At 37.2% G+C, this 22,736-nt stretch overlaps 1 protein-coding gene across 5 annotated transcripts in view; it reads right to left on the bottom strand.

Annotated features, from left to right (window-relative positions):
• The window catches only part of LOC121356973 (solute carrier family 12 member 7), a 70,938-nt gene that overhangs the window by 14,771 nt on the left and 33,431 nt on the right, over positions 1–22,736 (bottom strand). For all 5 annotated transcript variants that reach the window (XM_041473879.1, XM_041473881.1, XM_041473884.1 and 2 more), the window contains 9 exons: positions 18,992–19,166; positions 15,625–15,743; positions 14,823–14,921; positions 12,839–12,958; positions 11,031–11,135; positions 8,774–8,942; positions 5,922–6,117; positions 808–977; positions 529–660 (listed from right to left, as the gene is read on the bottom strand). In XM_041473879.1, coding sequence (XP_041329813.1) covers positions 529–660; positions 808–977; positions 5,922–6,117; positions 8,774–8,942; positions 11,031–11,135; positions 12,839–12,958; positions 14,823–14,921; positions 15,625–15,743; positions 18,992–19,166 — 1,285 coding nt within the window. The remainder of the gene's footprint in view (positions 1–528; positions 661–807; positions 978–5,921; positions 6,118–8,773; positions 8,943–11,030; positions 11,136–12,838; positions 12,959–14,822; positions 14,922–15,624; positions 15,744–18,991; positions 19,167–22,736) is intronic.

Raw genomic sequence — 22,736 nt, 5'->3', positions numbered from 1 at the left:
AAAGTTACAAAATTCATTCTGTCACTACCTTGACTTGTGAAACTGTAGGTCCTGCTTTCAGTACTGGCTGAGGCTGGAGATACCAAGAACAACTTGCATTTGAGCCTAGGGAGTCCTTATTCCAGAGAGGTATTCTTACAGCAGTTGGAGACAAAGACAAGTCCATCCTGTCTCATACCATATGTCTTAGCTTCTTAGATTAAGCACATTCAACCTTCCATTTCACTGCTTGCTAAAAATTCAAGCTTTTCCTTCTGAATGCACCAGCTCTATGGACTAGTAGTCATAAATAAATTAAGAATTAACACATAAAACATCTCAAACTCTACTCGACAAACCCATTAAACTCACCACCACGTACAGCAGCATTGTAATATGGTAAGATAATGATGCTTAACTTCTTGTTTTTTGTGGGACTGCAATTTTTTAATTTCTATATTTGGGCTAATATCTCTTTATTTGAAAAAAGCTAAATCTGTTTTCCCAAGTTTAGTCCCAGTTGCACCTTAAAAATATATGATAACAAACCATTTCAACAACTTCCACTTGAGCATTTAGTCTAAGGTGGTATAAGAACATCTGAAGATCCTTCTTCATTTGAATGCTATTATCATCCATTTGAGCAACGGTGAAGATACGCATTTTACATTTTCTCCAAACCTACCAAAAAGATACAAAATAACAGTTTGTAATACTGTGATTGCTGTTACCATGCATAATTTGAACAAGGTGGAATGTTTAATTAGACACGTTTAGAACCATTTAGTGCTAGAAAATTAAATCCCAGCCATTTTCTGTTGTCCTTGCCTTGTGCTGTCGAAGGAGAAAAGGCAGCAACATCAGCATACCACCATCATGAACAATCCACCACACATCTATATTTCCTTCAGTAAAACGTTCTTGATTTGTTGGAAATAAGTCAATGTTTTTAGCCACCAAAAGTGCTTGTTGAGCTGAAGTTGTTTCTCGTACAGTATCTGTAAGGGAAAACAAGATATTTAATCAAGACCTCATAGCTTTCATACACAGATTTTGCTTTTGTTTTAAATTCAAAAGATTAAACCCTCCCAGATTCTGCTGAGGCAAAAGAGGAATATCCAAGGTGTCTTCGCAAAAGAGGAATATCCCACGTCTTGGTTCCAGCTGGGACAAGGCTAATTGTTGCAATAGCAAAGAGGGGTGTGGCTAGGACACAGAGGCTACTCTACACTACTTAATGCCATTGCTGAAAGTGCGGGGAGTATCTTACAAAGAGAAGGGGTTCCTTCTGGTCCAGTAAGAATGATGCTGGTTCTGAGCTGGAGGGAGTGGTTGGGTGACACCAGTTCCAAGACTGAGGGAGAGGTTGAGGTGGCACAGCTGCGATCAGGTGCAGCTTCAAGGTGAGCATTTTTGCATATGCATCATTCTCTCTTTTGTACACTTTTTGCTATTAATATTGTTGCTGTTTCCAGTAAATTGTTCTTCACCTGTGATCTTTACCTTTTGTGCCTCCAATTCTCCTCTCAAACCAGCCTCAGGGGAAAAGGAAAATTGAGCAAGCAGCAGCATGGAGTGTGTCAGTGGGAACACTACATTAGGGAGTACGACCCCTAAGCCACAACAATCTTTATTTGGTGTCTGAGGTGAAGTACAATGGGTTGAGATAACAACAGACTGCACAGAGCAGATCGGAAAAAAATTTGATCTAATCATTTTTTGGTTTAGGTATGGAGCCACTGGTCGCAATGTTGCTTGGTCTGTTCAAATGGGAGTGGTTCCTAATCTTGCATATATTCCTGTATGTGCTCCTCATGATATTATATTATATGATATATAAGAGGGATCAGGATTTCTTTGCTTTGACCATAACTTCCCAAAAACCTTACTTCCGGGTCAAACCATGACAATGATATACTGAGGGATGTGAGTTTATGACATGATAACATCAAATACAACGACAATCATTTGGGATATATATTGACTGTTGTTCTCCTACTCTTATCTTGAGTACTACCGTTGCATGTTTACTAACCATACACGCTCTGTGGGGGAAATGGGGGAGGATAATTTTCCCCAGATTTTCATCCCCTTTTCCTGGCCTTTTACACCCCCTTCAGCCTGTTACATTCAAAGAATTCTGAATTCCATTTGGATGTTAAGGAAATCATATTCTTTGTGCTAAGTCTACCAGGTCTCCTCAGTCTACACCACATTTAGAGTGACGGTTTTCTTAGGAGTTTGTTCAGAGATCTGTCCCAAGGGTGTATAATCATGAGTAACATGGCAAGTGGCAGAAAATGGGCCACCTTTTGAAGGATTATTCTGCTCCAGTGGTTTGGAACTTCACTCCTGAACAACTGCAGGACCATGGTAAAGTGACAGAATACTTGACAGAAAAATGCTGTGGCAATTCCAGGGAGGTGTGAAGTTTTGCAACATTCTGGGCCTTGGCCACTATTTACTGGACATTCCATAATACTAGACAGCAGTCTCAGAGGGAAGAGGAGGAAGGCAGACTGACAGGCACTGTGTCCACTCAAACTGCAGCTGAACCAGAGGAACAACCTGTGCCAGTAGCAGTCACCCCTATATGGAAAAAGTAATCAAAGACAAAATCAGTTCACTTAGTGAAGGATGAAAAGGAAGGAGAGACCTCACAACAGAAGGAACAGACAGGGTCAGAGATAATCACCCAATCCCTATCTCCAGGTGAGCTGCGAGATATGCAAAAAAAATTTCAGCCACCAGTCGGGTGAGCCCCTACTGGCTTAGCTGCTCTGATGCTGGGATATTGCTGCCCGTGATAGGAAACTAGATGGTAGCGAAGAGATCCCTGACCTGGGATGTCAGCATTGGCAAGGGGATGGGGAAGAAAACAGAAACTCACAGCCTCTGGAGCCAAGTCCTGTCAAGCATGAAGGAAAGGTATTTTCTCAAGGATGACCTAGTACTGCACCCACACAGGTGGAACACCATGGAGAAAGGTATCCAGTACATGTGAGAATTAGCTGTGCTGAAGGTAATCTATAGGGATTCAAATAACAAACAGTCCTCTGTAGATCCAGATGAGTCCATTGTACACAATCCACATGGGAGAAATTTGTACAGCGTGTGCCATCATTGTATGCCAACTCATTGGGACTGATGCCAATGAAAGGAGAACAAACAATGCTTCAGGCAACTGACTACAACAATATGAAGATCATCTTTTTCCCTTCCTAATGACCTATGCCTTGGCTGTCCAAGACTGCAGACAGATTTGAAAAGCTCAAGCAAGTTAGAAAGGAGATATTCCATGCTCTGCCAGTATAGAACAGAGTTGCTCCTATAAGAAAGCAAGGTTGCACTGGAAAAGGGTGAAGCTCCAGAACACTTGGAATACATTGATTACATCATCTTGTGGGGCAACGCGGCAGACATTTTTGAGAAAGGCGAGAAGATAACCCAAATCATCTTGGAGGCCAGTTTTGTCATAAAGCAAAGTAAGGTCAAGGGACCTTCCCAGGGAATTCAAATTTTAGGAATAAAATGGCAACAGGGACATCATCTGATTGCCATGGATGTGGTCAACAAAACAGCAGCTACATTCTCACCAACCAGCAGAAAGGAAGCACAGGCTTTCCTAGGAAGTGTGGGTTTTTGGAAGATGCATATTCCAGAACACAGGCAAATCATAAGTTCTCTCTATTATATGACTCAGAAGAAGAATGATTTTAAGTGCAGTCCTGAACAACAAAAGGCTTTTGAACAAATGAAACAAAAGAATGTTCATGCAGTAGCCCTTGGCAAATCAGGACAGCACAAGATGTGAAAAATGTATTCTGTACCGCACCTGGGAAGATTAGTTCTTCCTGGAGTTTCTGGCAAAAAAAACCCAGTACCTGCAGAGACTCAACAATGATTCCTAGGGTTCAGGAATCTAGCATACAAAGGATCTGATGCCTGTTACACCCCTACTGAAAAAGTGCTACTGGCATTATAACTGCATATTATAAAGAGCTTCAAGCATCTTCAGAAGTGATTAGCACCAAAGCACAGCTCCTCCTGGCATCACGACTGCCACTGCTGGGCTGAATGTTCAAAGGAAAATCCCTTCCACACATCATGCCACCGATGTTATGTGAAGTAAATGGGTCATGCTGATCACACAGTGAGCTTGAACAGGAAACCCTGATTACACAGGCATCTTGGAAGTCATGACAAACCAGACCAAAAGTGAAAATTTTGTACTAAAATCAGAGGAGGAAAAGGTGATACATGCTGAGGAGGCCCCACCATATAATCAGCTACCTGCAAAATGAAAAGTATAATCAGCTACCTAAAAAAGAAAAGTGTTATGCTGTCTTTACTGATAGTTCCTGTCATATTGTAGGGATACATGGAAAATGGAAGGCTGCTGTATGGACTCCTATGCGGTGAGTCACAGAAGCTATTGAGGGACAAGGTGGATCAAATCACGTTGCGGAGCTAAATGGCATCCAGCTGGCTTTAAGTATCACTGAACAAAATGGTCAATGCTCTAGCTGTACACTGATTCATGTATGGTAGCCAGTGTTCTGTGGGGATGGCTACAACTACTGAAAAAGACCTATTGGCAGCACAGAGGTAAAGCAACTGGGCTGCTGAATTGTGGCAAGACATTGCTGCTTGGGTGGAGAAGTTGGCTGTAAAAGCATGCCATGTAGATGCACACATACCCAAAAGTCAGGCTATTGAAGAACATTGCAACAATGGACAGGTGCATTGGGCAGCCAAGAATGAAGTCTCTCAGGTGGTAACATAGGCTGAATTATTTCTGGCTCAGTGGGCCAATGATATCTTAGGTCATCGGAAAAGAGATGCAACATACCGATGGGCTTGTGATGGAGAAGTGGACTTAACCATGGACAGTGAGCATGGACTACGACAGATGCATCAGTTTTGAGCTCCTGATCCATCTTGCAACCAGCCCTCCTGCTCTGGAAAACACTTAAAACCTGCAGTCATGGACTAAATGGACTCAAGAGACATCTTGGAGCAGTGGATATCGACTGTGGAAATGATACTTGTTTTTTTATATGTATATATATACACATAGATATACATACACACATACATACATATATATATATATATACACACACACACACACACATATATATATATAGGAACGGGTAGGATCTGGGCACAACATAAATGGTATAAAATATAGGGTGGATAATGTTTTGCTTCTGGCCAGGACACGGTTAATTTTTGCAACAGCCAGGCATGGCTAGGACCCAGAGGTTATTCCATACCACCTTACGTCATTGCCAGGGGCAGGGCTAAGGCAGTCTCTCCCAAGGAGAAAGGGTTTCTTCTGGTGGAATAAGCATGGGTAGGTTCAAAGCCAGAAGGAATGGCCAAGTGGCACCAGTTCTGAGCCAGAGGGAGTGGTTGGAGTGGCATGGCTATGGTTGGGTCAAGCTCTGTAGTGGACATTTTTGCATGAGAATCACTCTCTTTTGTATACTTTCTGTTATTAACACTGTTGCTTACTGCTCATTTTCTTATATCATTGTTGTTTCCAGTAAATTTTTCTTATCTCAATATGTGATTAAACCATGACAGTGATCTTTACCTTTTGTGCCTCCAATTTCTCTCTCCAACCCAGCCCAAGGGGGGTGGGAGAAGAAGAAGGGGGACAGCAAGCAGCAATGTGATTTGGAAAGTCTCATAGGGAGCACTAAATTGCCAAGCAACATTCCTAAACCATGACACTGATTTTAGTGACCAACCTGCTTAGAAGAAGAAAACGCAAACCTGTGGTTGAAGAGGGCTGAGAAAACCCACTCCAGATTAAATCAGATACAGATTCAATTGTCCACCAGATGTTCAGTAGCACATTTCCTCCACACAGCAAATACATTAGTCACACAGTTGAATTAGAAATGCAAATGAGAAAGTCAATAAACACATACCAACAAAATTTTTCCATGAGAAACGATTTTCTGTCTGCTTCCAAGACTGTGGCCATGCCATCAGGACTGTGTTGTGCTTCATCCCTCCTAGACCAGCTGACTGAATCAAATAGGATATTCCATCTCTCAAGTTAGGAGATACCACAATCTGGCAAAATCCTTTAGTCTTTTCTACACCCATTAAGGCCTTAACATTCTGCAATAGGAAAATTACACATAAGGAAATACAAACCATCAACACTGACAATTAAATTCAGAAGGAGTAACAGCATTAAATAATAGCAAAGCTTTAACAACAATGTATAACCAACATGAAGAAATCACTAATTCCAAAAGAGTGAACATGATTCTATGAAAACTAGAACCCAAATTGCATCCACCCCAAAAGACACCACACAGTTTTTTCATTATTTTAATTATTCAGCCTTTTACTTCCAAAATACAATGAATAAGACACGAGTAGATAAAGCTACATGAAGTAACACTGCTTCAGGTAAAGTCAAAACCAGTGACTGACAAAGCAACATATGGTTGGAATGATCAGTCATTTCTTTTGGAATTGGAAGAGTTTGGAAGAGTGATGCCACGTACTTAAAAAGAAGAGGCTATCAAATTTCCTTAAATACCTTTGACATTAAGAAGCTGATTATTTATCAGCTCCCAACATGGAAAAACAGATGTGCAGGAGAAAATTGGAAGCACTGTCCAATTAATGACAAGATAAACTGACCAGATTAAATATCCCACACCCCTTTAATTTCAGAATAACTCTTCTCTTTTTAAACACTGACAATCATGAAGACACATAACCAGGTAATTTAAAAGAAGCATTCAAACCAGTATCAAGCTTGACCAGGGAACATGAGCTTTGGCAATTATTATTTTTTGATTAAATAACTTTAAAACCCCCCATCATCATCAGTGACTTGTGGGAGAGATCAACATGTTTCAGAAGGAAGAACTAATACATAAATGTTTTGTATTTTACAAAAAAACAAAATTTGTCAGAAATCATCAGGAACAGATTAAATTACAGAGTGCCAGGCACTGTCTCATTGTTGCTTCTCATCAGAAAATCCATGTAACAGAGACAAGTCTTCAGAGAATTTGCTAGCAAAGATAACAAGTATGTCTGTACAAATAATATCTGTGAGAGTTTATCAGTTCAAATAGATGGGTTATTTTTAATGACAGACAGAAAAAAAAAAATTATTTTCTACAGGTCTCCTGCAAACACTTTCTAGTTTAATTTCTCCAGAACTAATGAGGCCTCCAGATGCCGTAACTTTTACAATTCATCTTCATTTCCATTTCAAAAGTTGCCTAAATCTTAACATAAGGTCTGACTTTCCAGAAAACCCATGGATTAGGCCTCCCTTAAACTCATTCATTTTCCATCTCTCAGAAAAACAGCTAAGTTAGGCTGTCTACAAATAACATTTCAAATTCTTGTGGGTAAACGATTTCTGTTTAAAGGTTTTTTCCTGCTTTATTTCATAGGCCTAATTTTGTATTCTTCATCTTGTTTTCTACTCATACATGTTGATAGCAACAGCTTAGTAACAACTACTTCCACAATATAGCATGGTTGGACTTTTCAACTTGTTTTCAAGGTAATCGGTCTCTTAGAATATTTTCATGTGATACGAAATAGGTCATCTATCTTTATACTTTGTTATTTTAGAAACCACTATGGATAAGCCTGAATTGCAAGAGGAAGAAAAAGGAAAACTGTGAGGAAATGGGCAGTTAGCTATGTTAGCTAGTCCATTTCTAGATTTTAAGTGCACGTCTATTTAAGAGATACCAGGTCTGAAAAAATCACAGGGGTTTTTACACAGTTTCGAAGGCTACTTGGATCAAAATAGTAGACATATCAATTGGTACTCTTTTGAGCAACACTGCAGAAATTAACCAATATGGAAGATATAATGGCAATCAAAACCAGCTTTTGGATATTTCAGTAAAGTACAGGAAACATTATACTTTCTCCAAATGTTTCCCTACTCTATAAAGATAGGACTAGGAGAGTTTGCATAGGCAACTAAATACAAGTATTATTATTAAAGAAATTGAATTGAAACTAAATTTACTTGTGTTTGTAGGTATAGTTGGATATAATTTTAAATTATATGACAACTTACTGTTTTTTCCCACCTATCCTACTTTTTCTGGAGATATGGTATAAATAGAAAAATAAAATAAAGGATCCCAAGAAGGATCCAGTTCACAGTTTTCTGGCAAAGAGTACTGCTAATTCTCATATGTATTTCTAGAAGTATTTAGAAAATCACATCATGAGGATGATATTATGCCAAATATTTGCATTTGTTAGTTAAATGTTAATTTTTTTGTCAAATATATGCTGTTTTCTTTATAAGGTAATTTGTTAAAGCTTGCTGGGTTTTGGTGTGGGGTTTTGGTTTTTTTTTCTTTGTGGTTTTTTTGTGGTTTTTTTTTGTTCTGTTTTTTTTGTTGTTGTTGTTTGGGGGGTTTTTTGTAGGGGGGGTTTGGTTTCTTGGTTTGTTTTTTTTTTGGCAGGGGGGGTGTTAATTTTTTTTTTTTTTTTTATGTAATTTGATTGTAAGCCCAGGACTCTCAATATTAAAGAAAAAGCTAGAAAGTATCAGTGTTGCCTCATCCTATTAGAACATTTTATAGAACATTTTGCTACATACACCAATCCATTCTTTTTATATAATCACTGATAGTGCTGAAAGCAAAAACAGATGTTTTATTCAACACTTTACAACAGTCTGTTCTCATTAAATATATGAGCTATCCAGATTCAACATTTAAATACTAATGTAAACTAAAAGTATTTGCAAGCTCTCTTTCTCTCTTTTACATACCTCTTCAGCTTTCTGAGTTTTTGTACATTTATCTAAGTAGATTTCCTGAAGCACAGAACCCACAATAGTCAGTCCTTTACCAGCCTTCAACTGAGAGGTAAAAGAAAGCAACCTAGGGTGTTTGACTGTCTGCTCATTATCCAAGTTTAACAAGACCAGAAGTTGAGGTCTGCCAAACAAAGGGAAAAGAAGTTTAGTGCACACACACATATTCATTAGGAAGAACTGGAAAATTAAAATGAAAATTTAATAAAATGCAGATTAATTGCTTAATTCAATTTAAAAAAAGCCAACTCCTAAGTAGATAAGCCATAATTTGCAATTACAAACAAAAGTTCATGTACAGAATACATAAATCATCATAATGTCATTTTGAAAAGCTCCTTTAAACACCAGTTTCCCCTAGAAAATTATAAAATCACTCTTCCAGTGTCATCTGGTGCAACCTGCTGCTTGAAATGACTAAACACTGAACGTTGTTTACTGCTGCATTCAGTTAGATTCGGAAAACCTCTAGAAACAAACCTCTGGGTCACCTCTTCAGTACTTATTTATTTTATCATGTTCTCTTATTCTCCTATCCTAATCTGCTGTAAGAAATCTGACTCCATCTTCTTAGTAACCTTCTTTTAGGTTTCACATGTTTATAAGTTAGTTACAACAACTTGTAGGCTCCTCTTCAGCCTCCCACAAGCTGAATAAGCATAGCCACTCAGCCCCTCCCTACAGGAGAGATGCCCCTGTGCTCCAACCATCATCTGCGGTCGTATCTACTCGAGTTTGTCATTCCTACATCATGGTACATAAACATGGAAGAAATATTTTAAAATGTATTCTAATGAGTGCTAAACAAAAATAAATATCTCCCAATATATTTACTTCTCAATGTACTATTTGTCCTCCTGTCCAGCATGCCATTGCCAAGACACACTGCTGGATTACTAGCTACTGGGAACCACAGATTCTTTTTACCAAAGCAGCTTCCTGGTCTTGTATCACTGCTCTGAATATGCCTGTACCAGGCACAGGCATATTCAGGTAAGGATAGAAGGATAACTTGCAGTTATCCACAATGTTCTCAAATGACCCACTCCTCTACCTGCGTAGGTCCTTACAAAAAGGACAGTCAACCCCTTAATCATACCAAGAGTACCCAAAGTTCAGTTTCAACTGCATACTAGATGAGGATGCACTCTTATTTCCTTAATCAATATTCAATCTACTTACTTTTCCCAAATCAACATTTTATACTTTTCCTGTCATTGCTACAATTTCAAAAGACTGATGACAAGTTGGATCATACTTCCTACCTCAAAATTAGCATAGTTTAAGATGTAACAAGATCATTCAGTTCTAGCAAATATACTGACACAATAGAAAGATACCTCATTTGGAACTGAAGCAGTCAAATATTTAATAGGATTGTCAATGCTACATTACATTGGTATCTCTGAGATACCAAGTTCATCAGCCCCAGGAAAAATGGTAAAGTAATGCCATTATACTGAAGGACAATGGAACACTGCATGTGCATGCACCCCATGATACTTATCACTGAGCAGTGACTAGAATGAAAGTATCACACTACATTAATCAGAAGTGACAATATGAAAACATCCTTCATTTTTAAATGTTAAGTAACTTTTAAAGTTGGCTTTGAGGAAAATTAAATTTAACAAGTGAAAAAAACATACTGCAAAAATAGTAGTGGAGATCTAACTCCATTACAGTAAAATGCGAGATTTTGTTTTAATGGCATCTAAGCAATTTAGAAAGTGCTACTATTGAATAAAGCTATATAAAAAGACTACCACAAAAAAGAATTTAAACAAAAAAAGGGTCCTCTGTACATTTGTACAATGTATTTCAGAGGGAACATATACACAAACAAAAAAAATCGCACTTATGGAATTGCAGTGTTTCTTCTGTAGACAAAGTGAGATTCAAGGGTAACTGTTTCTTTGAATCTGAAAAATCTATAAATAATCAAACATTACAATCTTCTGCACTTTTGAAAATCATGTCAACATTATATGGATTTAAGTTCAAGTTAGTTTGCCACAAAGTTGATGACCACAAGTCACATTTAGTTTCAGTAAAATAGTAGTATTGCAATGACATCATTGCCATGCCAAAGTTAAAACATTATTTTAAAGGTGAATCTCACTTTATCTTTACTTCACTGCTTTACCAGCAGTATTCCAATATATTTCTGTATTTCAAGAATTAAGTAACTCTGGAAAACATAGGACTCTACCTCCAATTCTTGGTGTGAGGAGGACCATCTTCAACACGAAGCAAAGCATAGCGAGCTGCATTAAGAGACAGTCCTCGGATTCCATCGCCCCATTCTTTTTCCGCTCTTCAGGATACAAAAGAGTTCAATTAATAGGGTCCCATTTATTTATACAAATCAAGTACTTTTTCTCATGTGGGGGATAAATGGATATAAAAATTATCACTTTCTTTTTGCATGAATGCATGAAAAAACCTTGTCTTGTAGACTTAAATCAAGATTGAAGACTAACCAAGGTGAAGCAGTTCCAGACCTCTTCAAGGTAATTTTTTCCACATTTATAAATATTTACTATGGTCTATTTTGTTCATACTTCAGAAGCATTTTTGTAATCGTGAGAGCTACTTAAGTTGCTTTTTAGCACTAGAATAAATAAGAGAAGGATACTTAAAAGGAATTATTGTAAAGCAGCAAAATTAGTAAGTGAAACTTGACTTCACATAGATTAGTATAACCTGTCTCACCCTCAACACCACCACTATAAGCTTCTCCACTTTCTTTCCTTCCCAGCTTCTCTCCCAAAAAGCCTAAAGCTCCATCCATTTTCCTGACCGTTTTCAGTCTCCCTACATTTTCCAGTCCTTTTAATTCCAATATAGAATATTGATGATTGAAAGTGGTCAGGAAAATAGATTCTATAATAGCAAGGGGTCCACCCTCCCTCCCTCTGATTTTCACTCATTAATTTCCTCTGAACTAAGCTACCTCTATTAAAGCATCTCCTTCAACAAAGCAAATGTCCTCGCATGTGCCAACATTAGTAGAACTTATATATAAATTTGAAATTATGCATAATTTTATGTATGAACCTATGTATATATAAATATATATATACACATGAATGCAGAACTGTTACCATCTGATCTGACTTCCTCACTAAAATCAGGAAATTAATTTCCTTATCATTAGCCCAGTAAATGGAGATGTTATAATCCAGGAAAGCATCTAATCTGGAAATGGAGATATTAAAAGATGGAGGATCCACAGGGTGGAACAGTTTATACCAACTGATCCACTTAAGAGCTTTTCTTAATCACTCATCAAAACAGTGGCCTAGCTTCAATTTCCTGCTCCAAGATATTACTATTTTCTTTCAGCATAGGGTATCTATCCTTAGAAAGGGACAGCATGCACCTTTAGTGATCATAATTACCTGCACAATTACCTGTAGTGTTTCTATATGTTGTTTAGTTGGGGTCTTTGCTGGTTTGTTTGTTTTTGGTGGGGTTTTTTTTGTTTGGTTTTTTTTTGGAGTTTTTTTATGAACACAGCATGCACTTTAAGACTCATAGTTGCTCACCATGTCCTACAGGCATGACTATCTCTTTTAACAAATGCCTACAGTGCAAAGTATGGTGCAATTTAAAGATTAATTCTAGAAAATAATCAAATCCACATACACAAAAATATGAGTTTGAACTTCTGCACAAGGTAATAATAATTTACATTTTTTAATAGTTGCTGCTTGATATTGAACGGTAATGTTCCTGAAGTACCAAAAGTTTACACCATCATCTCTTCTCCAGCGAGAGTTTCCCAGACTTACTTGTTCTTATTTCTGTCAGTTCTTGCTGATGAAAACTATGTAACAGATCTTCGAGAGAAATTCAAATCAGAAAACTTACAACACTTAAGAGAGACTGGATCTTACCTTGTTTCAAAGAATACTCTGAGCTTTATTACTTCAATTGTATCTATTTTACACAAAAGAGCTTTTTGCTGAATGGTAAAGATATTAAATATAGAATAAATAAGATATATGGTCTTACCCTCTATATTCTATGTATTTGTATATACACCCTGCCATTAGCATGCCAATCAGAGCATAGTACCAAGAGCAAATGAACATCAAGGCAAGACATAAACTCATCCCCAGGAATGAAAGAGTCCTAAAAGAAATCATTTTTTCCATTTTTTAAATAGGCATGCAAATATTCTACAAAGTTAATTTCTTATATTTAAGTTAACTTCCAGAAAGGCCTTTCACCTTCAAAGGCTATTTTTTAACTATTATAAAATAAAAAATACATTGTTCCAATTTTAGCTTATATGAAAAAATTGCATTCAGACCCTTTGTGTGACATAAATAATGCATCTAAATTAGATAGAACAACAGATTTACTACATTTGTAGTATATACAGTATTGAAACTTCAGTACCTCCAAGTAAGCTCAGTTTCAAAACACATTATCACATACTACTGTTGATTTGAATTTAAGCTAAAAAATTCAAGCGGTAAAAAACAACTTTGTTACTTCCAGCAAAAATAGTTGGTTAGTTTAAATTCAATTTGACTCATCAATTCTATTCTTCACTTCTGTTGTGGTCTGTCTCTTGGCCAATAACACAAGTCAATAGAATTCAGAAAACAATCTTCTAAATATTACAAAAAAGAATGAATGTAAACTGAAAAAATTACAAAAGCATTTCCAAACTTAAGCCTATATGCCTTGTTTGCCTACATTTATCAAATTTAGATTATCTCAAAATGGACAGTTTTGTGTATACTTTTAGTCATATACAACCTCCCAAATTAGTTTTCACCCAATTTCCAAATTAGAGCTAACTTTGACTATATTGATGGGGTGTAAATATAATTAACTTTGGTTTGGTACCTTTAGTTTGGTATAGTGCACTGAGTTCAATTTTAAACTAAGGGAATGCTTTCTACAAGTTCTGACATCAGTCTTGTAGTTTGTATAAAAGAACAACAGCTGCTCTTTCATGCCTGAATTAATCTAATACTCTACTTTCACTCAGAAAAGAAAATGTCATCCCAATTCTTGCTGAACATTCCAACACCTGCTTTGGCTAGAAGTACACACAGTGAGTCAGCTGCTCACTGATGTCTCTGAGAAAAATATAAAAATGAATTGTTGCCAAATGTATATATTTGGAGGGTTAGTTGTCAAACTAGTATGCAACTACAGAGCAGATTCAACAAGTTTTTTCAAAGCTAAAACTGCAACATTTCGTTTTCACTCAACTCTTTAAAACGAATAATCATAAGTAACTCTTACATCCTAGAATCACGCTGGCTTATCTACTAAATGCTCTAGTATTTAAGGCTATTTCAGCAGTAAAATTTCTCAATAGAATAATTTTTAATTAAGTTATGTACTTTTCACATACAGTTAGAAAAAAATCAAGAAGTTTCCCAATCGTAGTTTGAGATGTTTAAACTCTTAACCCATCAAAAAAAGATTAAATCAAAAAACCACACTTTCACTTTCTGTGTTACTACTCACTTTTTAAAGGGTTTACTTCAGTTATCAAATGCAATGTCCAAAGCATATTTTAAAACCAGTCATCACATAATAAGTGAACCAAATGATGTATACTGAATGAGACTTTTTTTCTGAGAAGTTTTAGGGTTTTTTTTGCATAACCAAAATGAAAATTGTCCTAACCTTCCTGAACACTTTTACCAGTTCTTCTTAAGTATATACAAGGCAGATTTCATGGTTTTTCATCCTCATTTTCCTACAGAAGATCTCTTGGCTTCTAAGCAGAAAAAAATGTCATCCTGCAACTCTTTTCCAAACCATCTGTATTAGCCACATGTTTTCATGATCACTGTTATTAGTATGGCGCTATTCTAAAAACATAAAAACAAATTATGCTCTTATTGAGTACATGAATCTTAACTCATTTAAGTCAGAAAGGAGATTTTGCTTTATTATTGCAATAAAATTAACAATTTAGGGCTCTATAGTTAGTTTTAACTCTTCTGAATGAAGAAATATTCCCTACCAGTGGTAATACTTGAAACGAGGTCTCCAGTTGGGAGTTCGCAAAAGCGTCTGAACTGCACAAGCCAGATTTACAAACATATAGCACATAAGGAAAAACCTGTTAAGAAAGGAAGAGCATTTTCTAATGAGAAATGTACTAGACAGATGTGCATTAAAATATAAACACAATCCAGAAAAGGGAAGGAAGGTGTCCAGTTTCCTGTATACTAGCATACAGTTTTCTGTATGCTATGTTCACAGTGGCCAAGACAACACAAGACACACATTAAGATTGCTTACAGAATATTAGGCTTCAAAATATAGTATTATCACAATATAGAGCCTCAAACATGTATTTTGGAGACAAACGTGGCAAATAACTGACAATCATAGTGTATCATTTTTGGCTGGGACAGAGTTAATTTTTTTTCTTTTTCTATAGTAGCTCAGATGGTATCATGTTCTGGACAAAATAAAAAATTATATTCATATTCTAAAAGACTGAATTTTGTCTGTCTCTTTAGGTGCACTTGACCTAAAATAACAGTAATTATTACTTTAAAATCCAAGTTTTTTAAAAGTTGGACATATTTTTATTAGCATTCCAGACTTCTGTCATGGAAAAACTTCTTTGTGCCTAGAATTTAGTTCAGCCAAAAGACTTTGTTGTTTCATATTATCTCCAGGATAAAATAGGAATATAATTTGATAGAAAACAAAGTCTAACATGTATTATTTAAAAAAGAAAAATAATTACCTAGTTAATTTTAAAAGAAAATGCTATTTAATTTAAGAACATAAAACATCACACCCATACTTACATTGAAAGAATCGGTGCTACACTGTCCAATGAGGCTATCAAAATTCCTATTTCACAAATACCAACAGTGAGGAGCAGAGCCCAAGTTGGTTCTCCATTTGCTTTTCCATGACCAAATATCTAGTTCAATTCAAATTCACAGTAAGATTTGGGAAAACTGTTTATTATACAGTAATAAAGCTATGGTGCAAATCATGAACTAACTTATTTCTAACTCGAACTAAAAGCAGTTATTAGTTACAAAGGAAAATTATGCAATCTATCCTATGAAAAGTCAAAATTAAAATTACAATACACACATTTTCAATATGAAATATGCTTACTAAAATAAGCAATGACTACATAACAGTGAAGTCCTATGGCAGCTCTTATTGAAATATTCTTAAGAAAATTAAAAACCTTATGCATTAAAGATTTATGCCTAGTAAAAGGCTAATATAGTTTAGGCCAGTACTTTTTGTAATATAGAAAATAGGTGCCAATTCAGTACTTACCAACATAATATTGACCCTTAAAGAGAAATTAGACTATGATTCTGCACAGAGCCCTACCAAAAAACATTTTGCATGTGGTAATTTCCTTTGTGGAGAATTCTATACAGTCATACTGGTGATAGATGGCAAAATGCCTGAGGTTCCAGTGATATTTATTCTCCTCCATATTCCTCCATTCAAATACAGAAATTAAGACCTCATTCATTCTCCATGCTGTCCTCTTGTCATGGTTTGAGGCTGGCACAATGCCAGTGCTTTTATGAAAATATACTTTTTTTAGTGGTTGTTGTGAGATGTGATTAGGAACAGAGCAAAGCAGGGTCTAACTTAGGAATAAAGAAAAAAACTTTATTAACTATAATATTTTAAAAGGAACAGACACAGAACTAAAAATGAAAACTTTTTAAATACATTCTTCTTCTTGTCTCCATTTCCTCTACAGCATGAAATAACATTTCAGATTTCTACTCTGTTACTACCTCTCAGATAATCAATTTTCAGTCTATCACTACTCTTTAAATAGTCAACTCTTAAGTTTATCAGGGAGAGAGGAGTCCTCCCCTTACACCATAGGCTTCCCTTAGAAACACAATTGAAACTTTTTGTGTTTCCATGTCACTTGTGGCACTGCCCAGAGAACATCTGCCTTTGTAACTTCTTCCCTCCATGTCCAGTGCTCTCACCACTGAACATGGACCAGGACTGCTTTTAGGGTTCTTCTAAGGATGCCCTGCCCAGTTCTAAAAAGGTAGCAGTCTTTTAGTTTTGGGACACCAGTCCTCCCCAAATTTACCCCCTGGGGCCGAGATGCCTCATGAACAGAGATTTGTTTCTTCACTGAAGACAGAGGGCATTCCACACCCTCCTCAGCCATCTCTGTTCACGCCACTGCTTCACCACACTCTCTTGACTTCAAGGCATTGCCTCCCCCTAAATGCAGTCTCTGTGTCACAGGAAAAACATGGGTCTGTCCATGGCTGTATAAGAAGAGTCCAGCTCGAGGCCACTCCATCATCTCTTCTCACTTAGGATTCTTTTCACCTCTGCAGACATTTTTACTTGCACTAAATTTCATTACACTTGCCCATTTCCTCCGGCTTCATTTCTCTCTCTCCTCATTCAGATTCAGGAGGATCAGTATTTGTAAGGTTTTTATTATTTTAGAAAGGGGTTAAAATCTTCACCTCTGTCTGCCCAGAATTCCCATGGCGGCGAGTTCTCAGCACCGCATCGCCCACTTCTGGCCAACCGTGCTGCCAGCACGATATTAAATCTTAATGTAGCACAGGCACTGGCGCTCTCTCTCTCTTATCTCTCTCACGGGGAATAGCGGGGGCCCAGTGCCGCTCAGGGCTCTTCTACCCTTCTATCTTGCAAAGCTTTCACCCCCCTCCTCTGCCCAAGGCTCCAGCCTACCTCACCCGGCCACATGGCTTCCCCTCCCCCGCCCAGCCCCAGCTGGGCAGGGGAGGGCTGACCTTTTTCACTGACCAGGACTAAGAGAGTTCCTGGAAGTTCTCTGCTCTTTTAACCCCCTGTGTTCTCAGGGGCGGTCTAGATTTTCAGTGGCTAAACTAGGTGCCAATATTCAAATCTAAGCACTGATTGGTTTGACCACAACCTCCCAAAAAACTCACTTCTTTCTTAACCTACGACACCTCTTCTTTTAGCTTCCTGTCCTCCATCAATTTTCCTACTATTGTATTAAAATCCCCTTTTTTTTTCTACTCATGTCTCAAGTCTTTTGGGTTTTTTCTTAAATATGTCATAGTCTTGCTTCTATAATAATGTCCTTGTATTTCCTTGATTGTTCATGCAGTGACCATATCTCTCCGAAACAGCAAGTGCATCCTCAAGTGTTAAATCCCTCTCTAAATATACTGCTTCAATTCTCTTTCTCTCACTTCCCGAACCACAAATCTTTCCTTTTGATTCTTCATTCCTTTCAAGTCTAACTCTCAGGACGTGTAATCATGTCACCTTCTCTCTACCAAATTTTTGCTTCAGGCAAAAGTAAATCTTTCTTGTTTCTTTTTCTCTATACTACCCAGAACTGACAACTTACTGCATTATAGCCCCTTTCCATTGACAAGTCAAACTCCACCACTACTCAGTCCCTCCACCTTAGCATACTTAGTGTATTTATTTCCTGTTACAGATAGTCTTGCAAGTCTTGAGGTAAGCTTTCAAACTCCAGACTTCATCATGCAGATCGCAGCTTTACTCTCCAGACAGTATAATCTTTCGGAGTTTTATTTACTTATTTTTAACTCAAGTGTAGTTTTCTACTTTTTGCAGAAGGAGCCTAACAAGAATTCTCTCTTCTGTTTGCCAGCTCCCTTACTTTGAGAAAAATCCGATTTATTTCTTCTTAAAACATGCACAGAGATCTTGGAACAAATCTCATATTTGGAGTCATGGGATAGAATTCTATTGTTACATTTTTACTGACTTAATTGACCTTACAAAAATGAATAAAAATTAGAATTTCATCTCTGTAATATGAGAAGTTTTATGCAGTTCCATAGTGAGATTAAATAACTCTGTTCACAAATGCAAGTAGTAAAAACAGCCTAGAGTCTAGAAGTTCAGTTATGAGTTGCTTCTTAGTTCATTTATTTCCATTTATAGAATACTATATTCTCAGTTTGGAACCACTAACTTTTATGTGCAAAATCAAATATAATTAAATTGCACTGCACAAAAATATTGAAGCTCAAACTTTGTCCTGCAATAGCCTGATCTGTTATTGTACACAAATAGAACTGAGCTCCAAATCTTTTCTTCACATTCTACAGGAACAGCAGAAATAATGCGTCAATTTTTTTTTTTTTTTTCAAAATACTGTAAGAACGTGGAAAATAAAAATCTCACTTGAATAAACGGTACAATGCCATCTCTTGCAATGGCCTGCAATAGCCGGGGTGCACCAGTGAGACTCTGGAGACCAGCACCACATGTTGAAAAGAATGAACCAATCACAATAACCCATGGAGAAGGCCAGGCCAGTGTACCAACCACCAGATTTCCATTAACTGCTTCTCCAAATCTTAGGATAGAAAAGGGAAACAAAAATAATTAAAACAAAACAAAAAAAGAATCGGTAAGCATTAAAATAACTTTTACTATAGCTTCAACACCCACATTTCAATCTTTCTGGACAATAAAACTTTTTGACAATAAACACTGTGTTACAGTATGCACTATAGGATTTCCCAACCAAGCAATCTCTCTTTATTGTGCTGTTTTAAAGAAGACATTATAATCACATTAAGTGCTGCCTCTAAGCACATATGCAGCAATTATCAGATATCTTGGCAAATGTTTCTGCATTAAAACAATAGCAGGAGTATGTACATTTGTATCTTACAGATCTCTGTGAGAGCTAGGAACTAATTTGCGGAAATCTGTTCCACTATATATACAAGTATACCCTGGGGCATAAGCAGGAGATTCACAAAAAGTATTAGCCTTTCCTTTTAAAAATGTGACACTGACATAAAGTAAGCAAATAGAAAAATTACCAGACACAGCCATTTTGAGTTTTGCACATCTTCTGGCTGTTGTGCAACCTGATGCAATTTTTAATTTACTAGAGGAAACAAGTGGGTAGAAGTCAGGAAGAGATGTTTCATTACATTCCTCAGTGTCCCATCCAATACCACCTCCACTTTTTTTTCAAGATACCTAACTTTATGTTAATTTAGGCATGACTTGAATAAACTACAAATAAGTTATTTCACCCTACCCCCTCCTTCAAACTGGCAGTTTTGTTTTAAAAGCAAGTAAGGTTCTTATAGTTCATCTTACTGTTGTTAGTAAGAAGCCAAAATTAATTTTAAGGCTATCTCTACTGTGATACCACCATTATTTTTTCCTAATGTGTTCAGTTTTTTCTAAATAAAAGGAAAAGTCTACAGAAATAAGAGAAGAGAAAAACTAAGGAAAATTAAATGTTTTTTTGTCTTTTCAGACCTTCTTTTAAAATAGGGTCAAGAAACACAGCAATGAAGTGAATATAAAACGCCAGTGTTCAAATGCTTGCTTATGCCCAAGCTGGGATGTACAACTACGTACTATTTTCAGCAGATGAAAAAAAAAAAGGTAGATCACACTTCTCAAAATTATAGGATAAAACCCATATTGTGCTTCTATAGCAAGATTTCTATAACTGTATATTTATTCTTAATTCAAATTCTAATGCCTATTTTTCAAATAACACAGGATAGGAGTAACTTCAAGAGATGCAAGAAACAGAAGAATGTACAACTTACTTTTTCCCATTGCAGATATGACCATCATAATGAAAAAAGCCTCAGAACCCAGTTTTTAGACCAGACTGAAAATCCACACACTTTACTGTTCAGCTGAATTTCAGCCAAATAAGAACTGGCAGCAATGTAAATGAAAGTTCATGGACTCGAGGTTCTTGCTACAATGAAATCTGCTCTAACGATAGTTAAGAGCTTACAAAATTCCCTCACACCCCCCTTGCCTTGTAAATTTCAAAAATATAAGTTTAGCTCTGCTTTAATTTCTTATTTCAGAATTCATTTACTATTTCCTAGGCAGTTTGATTTGGCTTTTATATTTATGATGAAGAAAAAATTAACAGATATTTTCACTGATGCAGCAATATCACTTCAAAGTAAAAATCACAGAATGAGTAATGTTGGAAGGAACCACAGTGGGTCATCTGATCCAACCTCCTTGGTCAAACAGAGTACCATGCACAGGATTGTGTCCAGACATTTCCTGAATATCTCCAGTGGCGGAAACTCCAAAACCTCTCTGGGCAATCTGTTCCAGTGCACAATCACTTGTACAGTAAAGAAGTTCTTCCTCATATTCATGTGGAACTTCCTGTGCATCAGTTTCTGCCCATTGCTTCTTGTACTGTTGGTTGGCACCACTAACAAGAGCCCAGGTCCATCTTCTTAGGACCCCTCCTTTAGTTACTTAAATACATTGATGAGGTCCTCTCTTAGTTGTCTCTTCTTAAGGCTGAACAGGCCCAGTTCCCTCAGCTTTTCCTCATAAGAAGGATGCTCCAATCCCTTTATCATCTTCATACCCCTCCACTGGACCTCCAGAAGCTCCATGTCCCTCATGTACTAAGGAGCCCAGAAATGGACACAGCAGACCAAATGCAGTCTCACCAGGGCTGAGTAGAGGGGCAGAATGATCTCCCTGGACCTACTGGCAGTGCTGTTCCTCCTAACACAAACCAGGATTATGTTGCAGTAAGGTAGAAAAATCATAAAAGGAATGCCTCATAACATCAGGACTGCTCTCCTGGAATCAGTGGCTGGCCTTGTCAAGGTAGCACTTTACAAATTCCCATGTGAAAGCAATCCTGGTGTGAGTAGTTTGTTAACATAACAATCTATTCCTCTGCAAAAAACAGCTAGCACCTGTATAAACTGTTTTTACACCGTTAGATAGAAAAATGGAAACTATCTCTCAAAAGCAGAGTTTCCTGCATGTACACACTGGGGGTTTCAGTGACCAGTCAATACAGGATAACAACTTGTTACTAACCAATAAAGTAATTGGCAAGAAGGCTACTTGTGGGAATCCTTAAAATCAGAGGGATTTGGGAAAGCTGCAAAAGACAGGCCTCAGAGACAGCAGAACTGTGATTAGAGCTAAGCATAAGATTTGTCGACAGAAAAATCATTTGAGAAGTAGAAACATACGGACAAATAGAACAATGGTCTGTGTATTAACAGTTGGATAGAGTAACTCCCTAAGCTGTAGGAAAGTATACCTAGCAAGATATTAGGAAGTTCTAAGCTTAGTAATGGAGCTCTGTGCATTGTGTTTTAAGACTTACAAACAGGTATTGCATTTGAAATAAGCAAGCATTGTTTTAACCGAAGGTATGTGTGCTTATAGTGGTTGGATAGAACTACTGTCAATATGCTTTTGCTTTGTGTGATTGGTCAAAAAACTTTTAAAGTAAGTTGTAACATTAAGTTTTTAGTCTGGGATGTGAACTGCTGGCATTTTCCCATTGTCATAACCATGTAACAAGACTGATGCTGGAATATAAAACAGCTTGAGACACGTTCCTTAGCAGTCCCATCCCATTTGTGATTTGTACATAGATCCCTGGCCGGCAATACGACTAACCAATTGGAGTCACACACGAGGTCTGTTACACTGTATAAAAAGGAGTTATGTGAACAAAGAAATGGCTTTTTCAGCATGAAGAAAATGGAGTGTGCATGATTTATTCCCACAGGATTACACTGGTCTTGGCCAAAAGGGCATACCACTGGTCCAATACAGAACCCTAGGGGGCACCACTAGTTACAGGTGTCCAACTAGACTCTGCCACTGATCATGACCCTCAGGGATTTGCCAGTCAGCCGCTTCTCAATCCACCTCACTGTCCACAGTTCTTGAGTTTGCCTATGAGAATGCTGTGAGAGAGTGTCAAAAGCCTTTCATGGATCCCCTGCTGCTTCTTGTATTAGTTTGATTAGAATCCAGCTTTTAACTTATGGTTTTTCTTCTAGTCTTATGAAATAAGTTGTCTCAGCATCAACTTCACCACCTTTTAAACAATACCCCAATGACACTGTTTTATCACCATAAGCAAACATGAGCCTCA

The sequence above is a fragment of the Pyrgilauda ruficollis genome, unplaced genomic scaffold (genome assembly GCF_017590135.1).
Source record: "Pyrgilauda ruficollis isolate IOZ18807 unplaced genomic scaffold, ASM1759013v1 scaffold305, whole genome shotgun sequence".
In the NCBI taxonomy this organism is placed as follows: Eukaryota; Metazoa; Chordata; class Aves; order Passeriformes; family Passeridae; genus Pyrgilauda; species Pyrgilauda ruficollis.
This window is presented reverse-complemented; position numbering and strand designations above follow the sequence as displayed.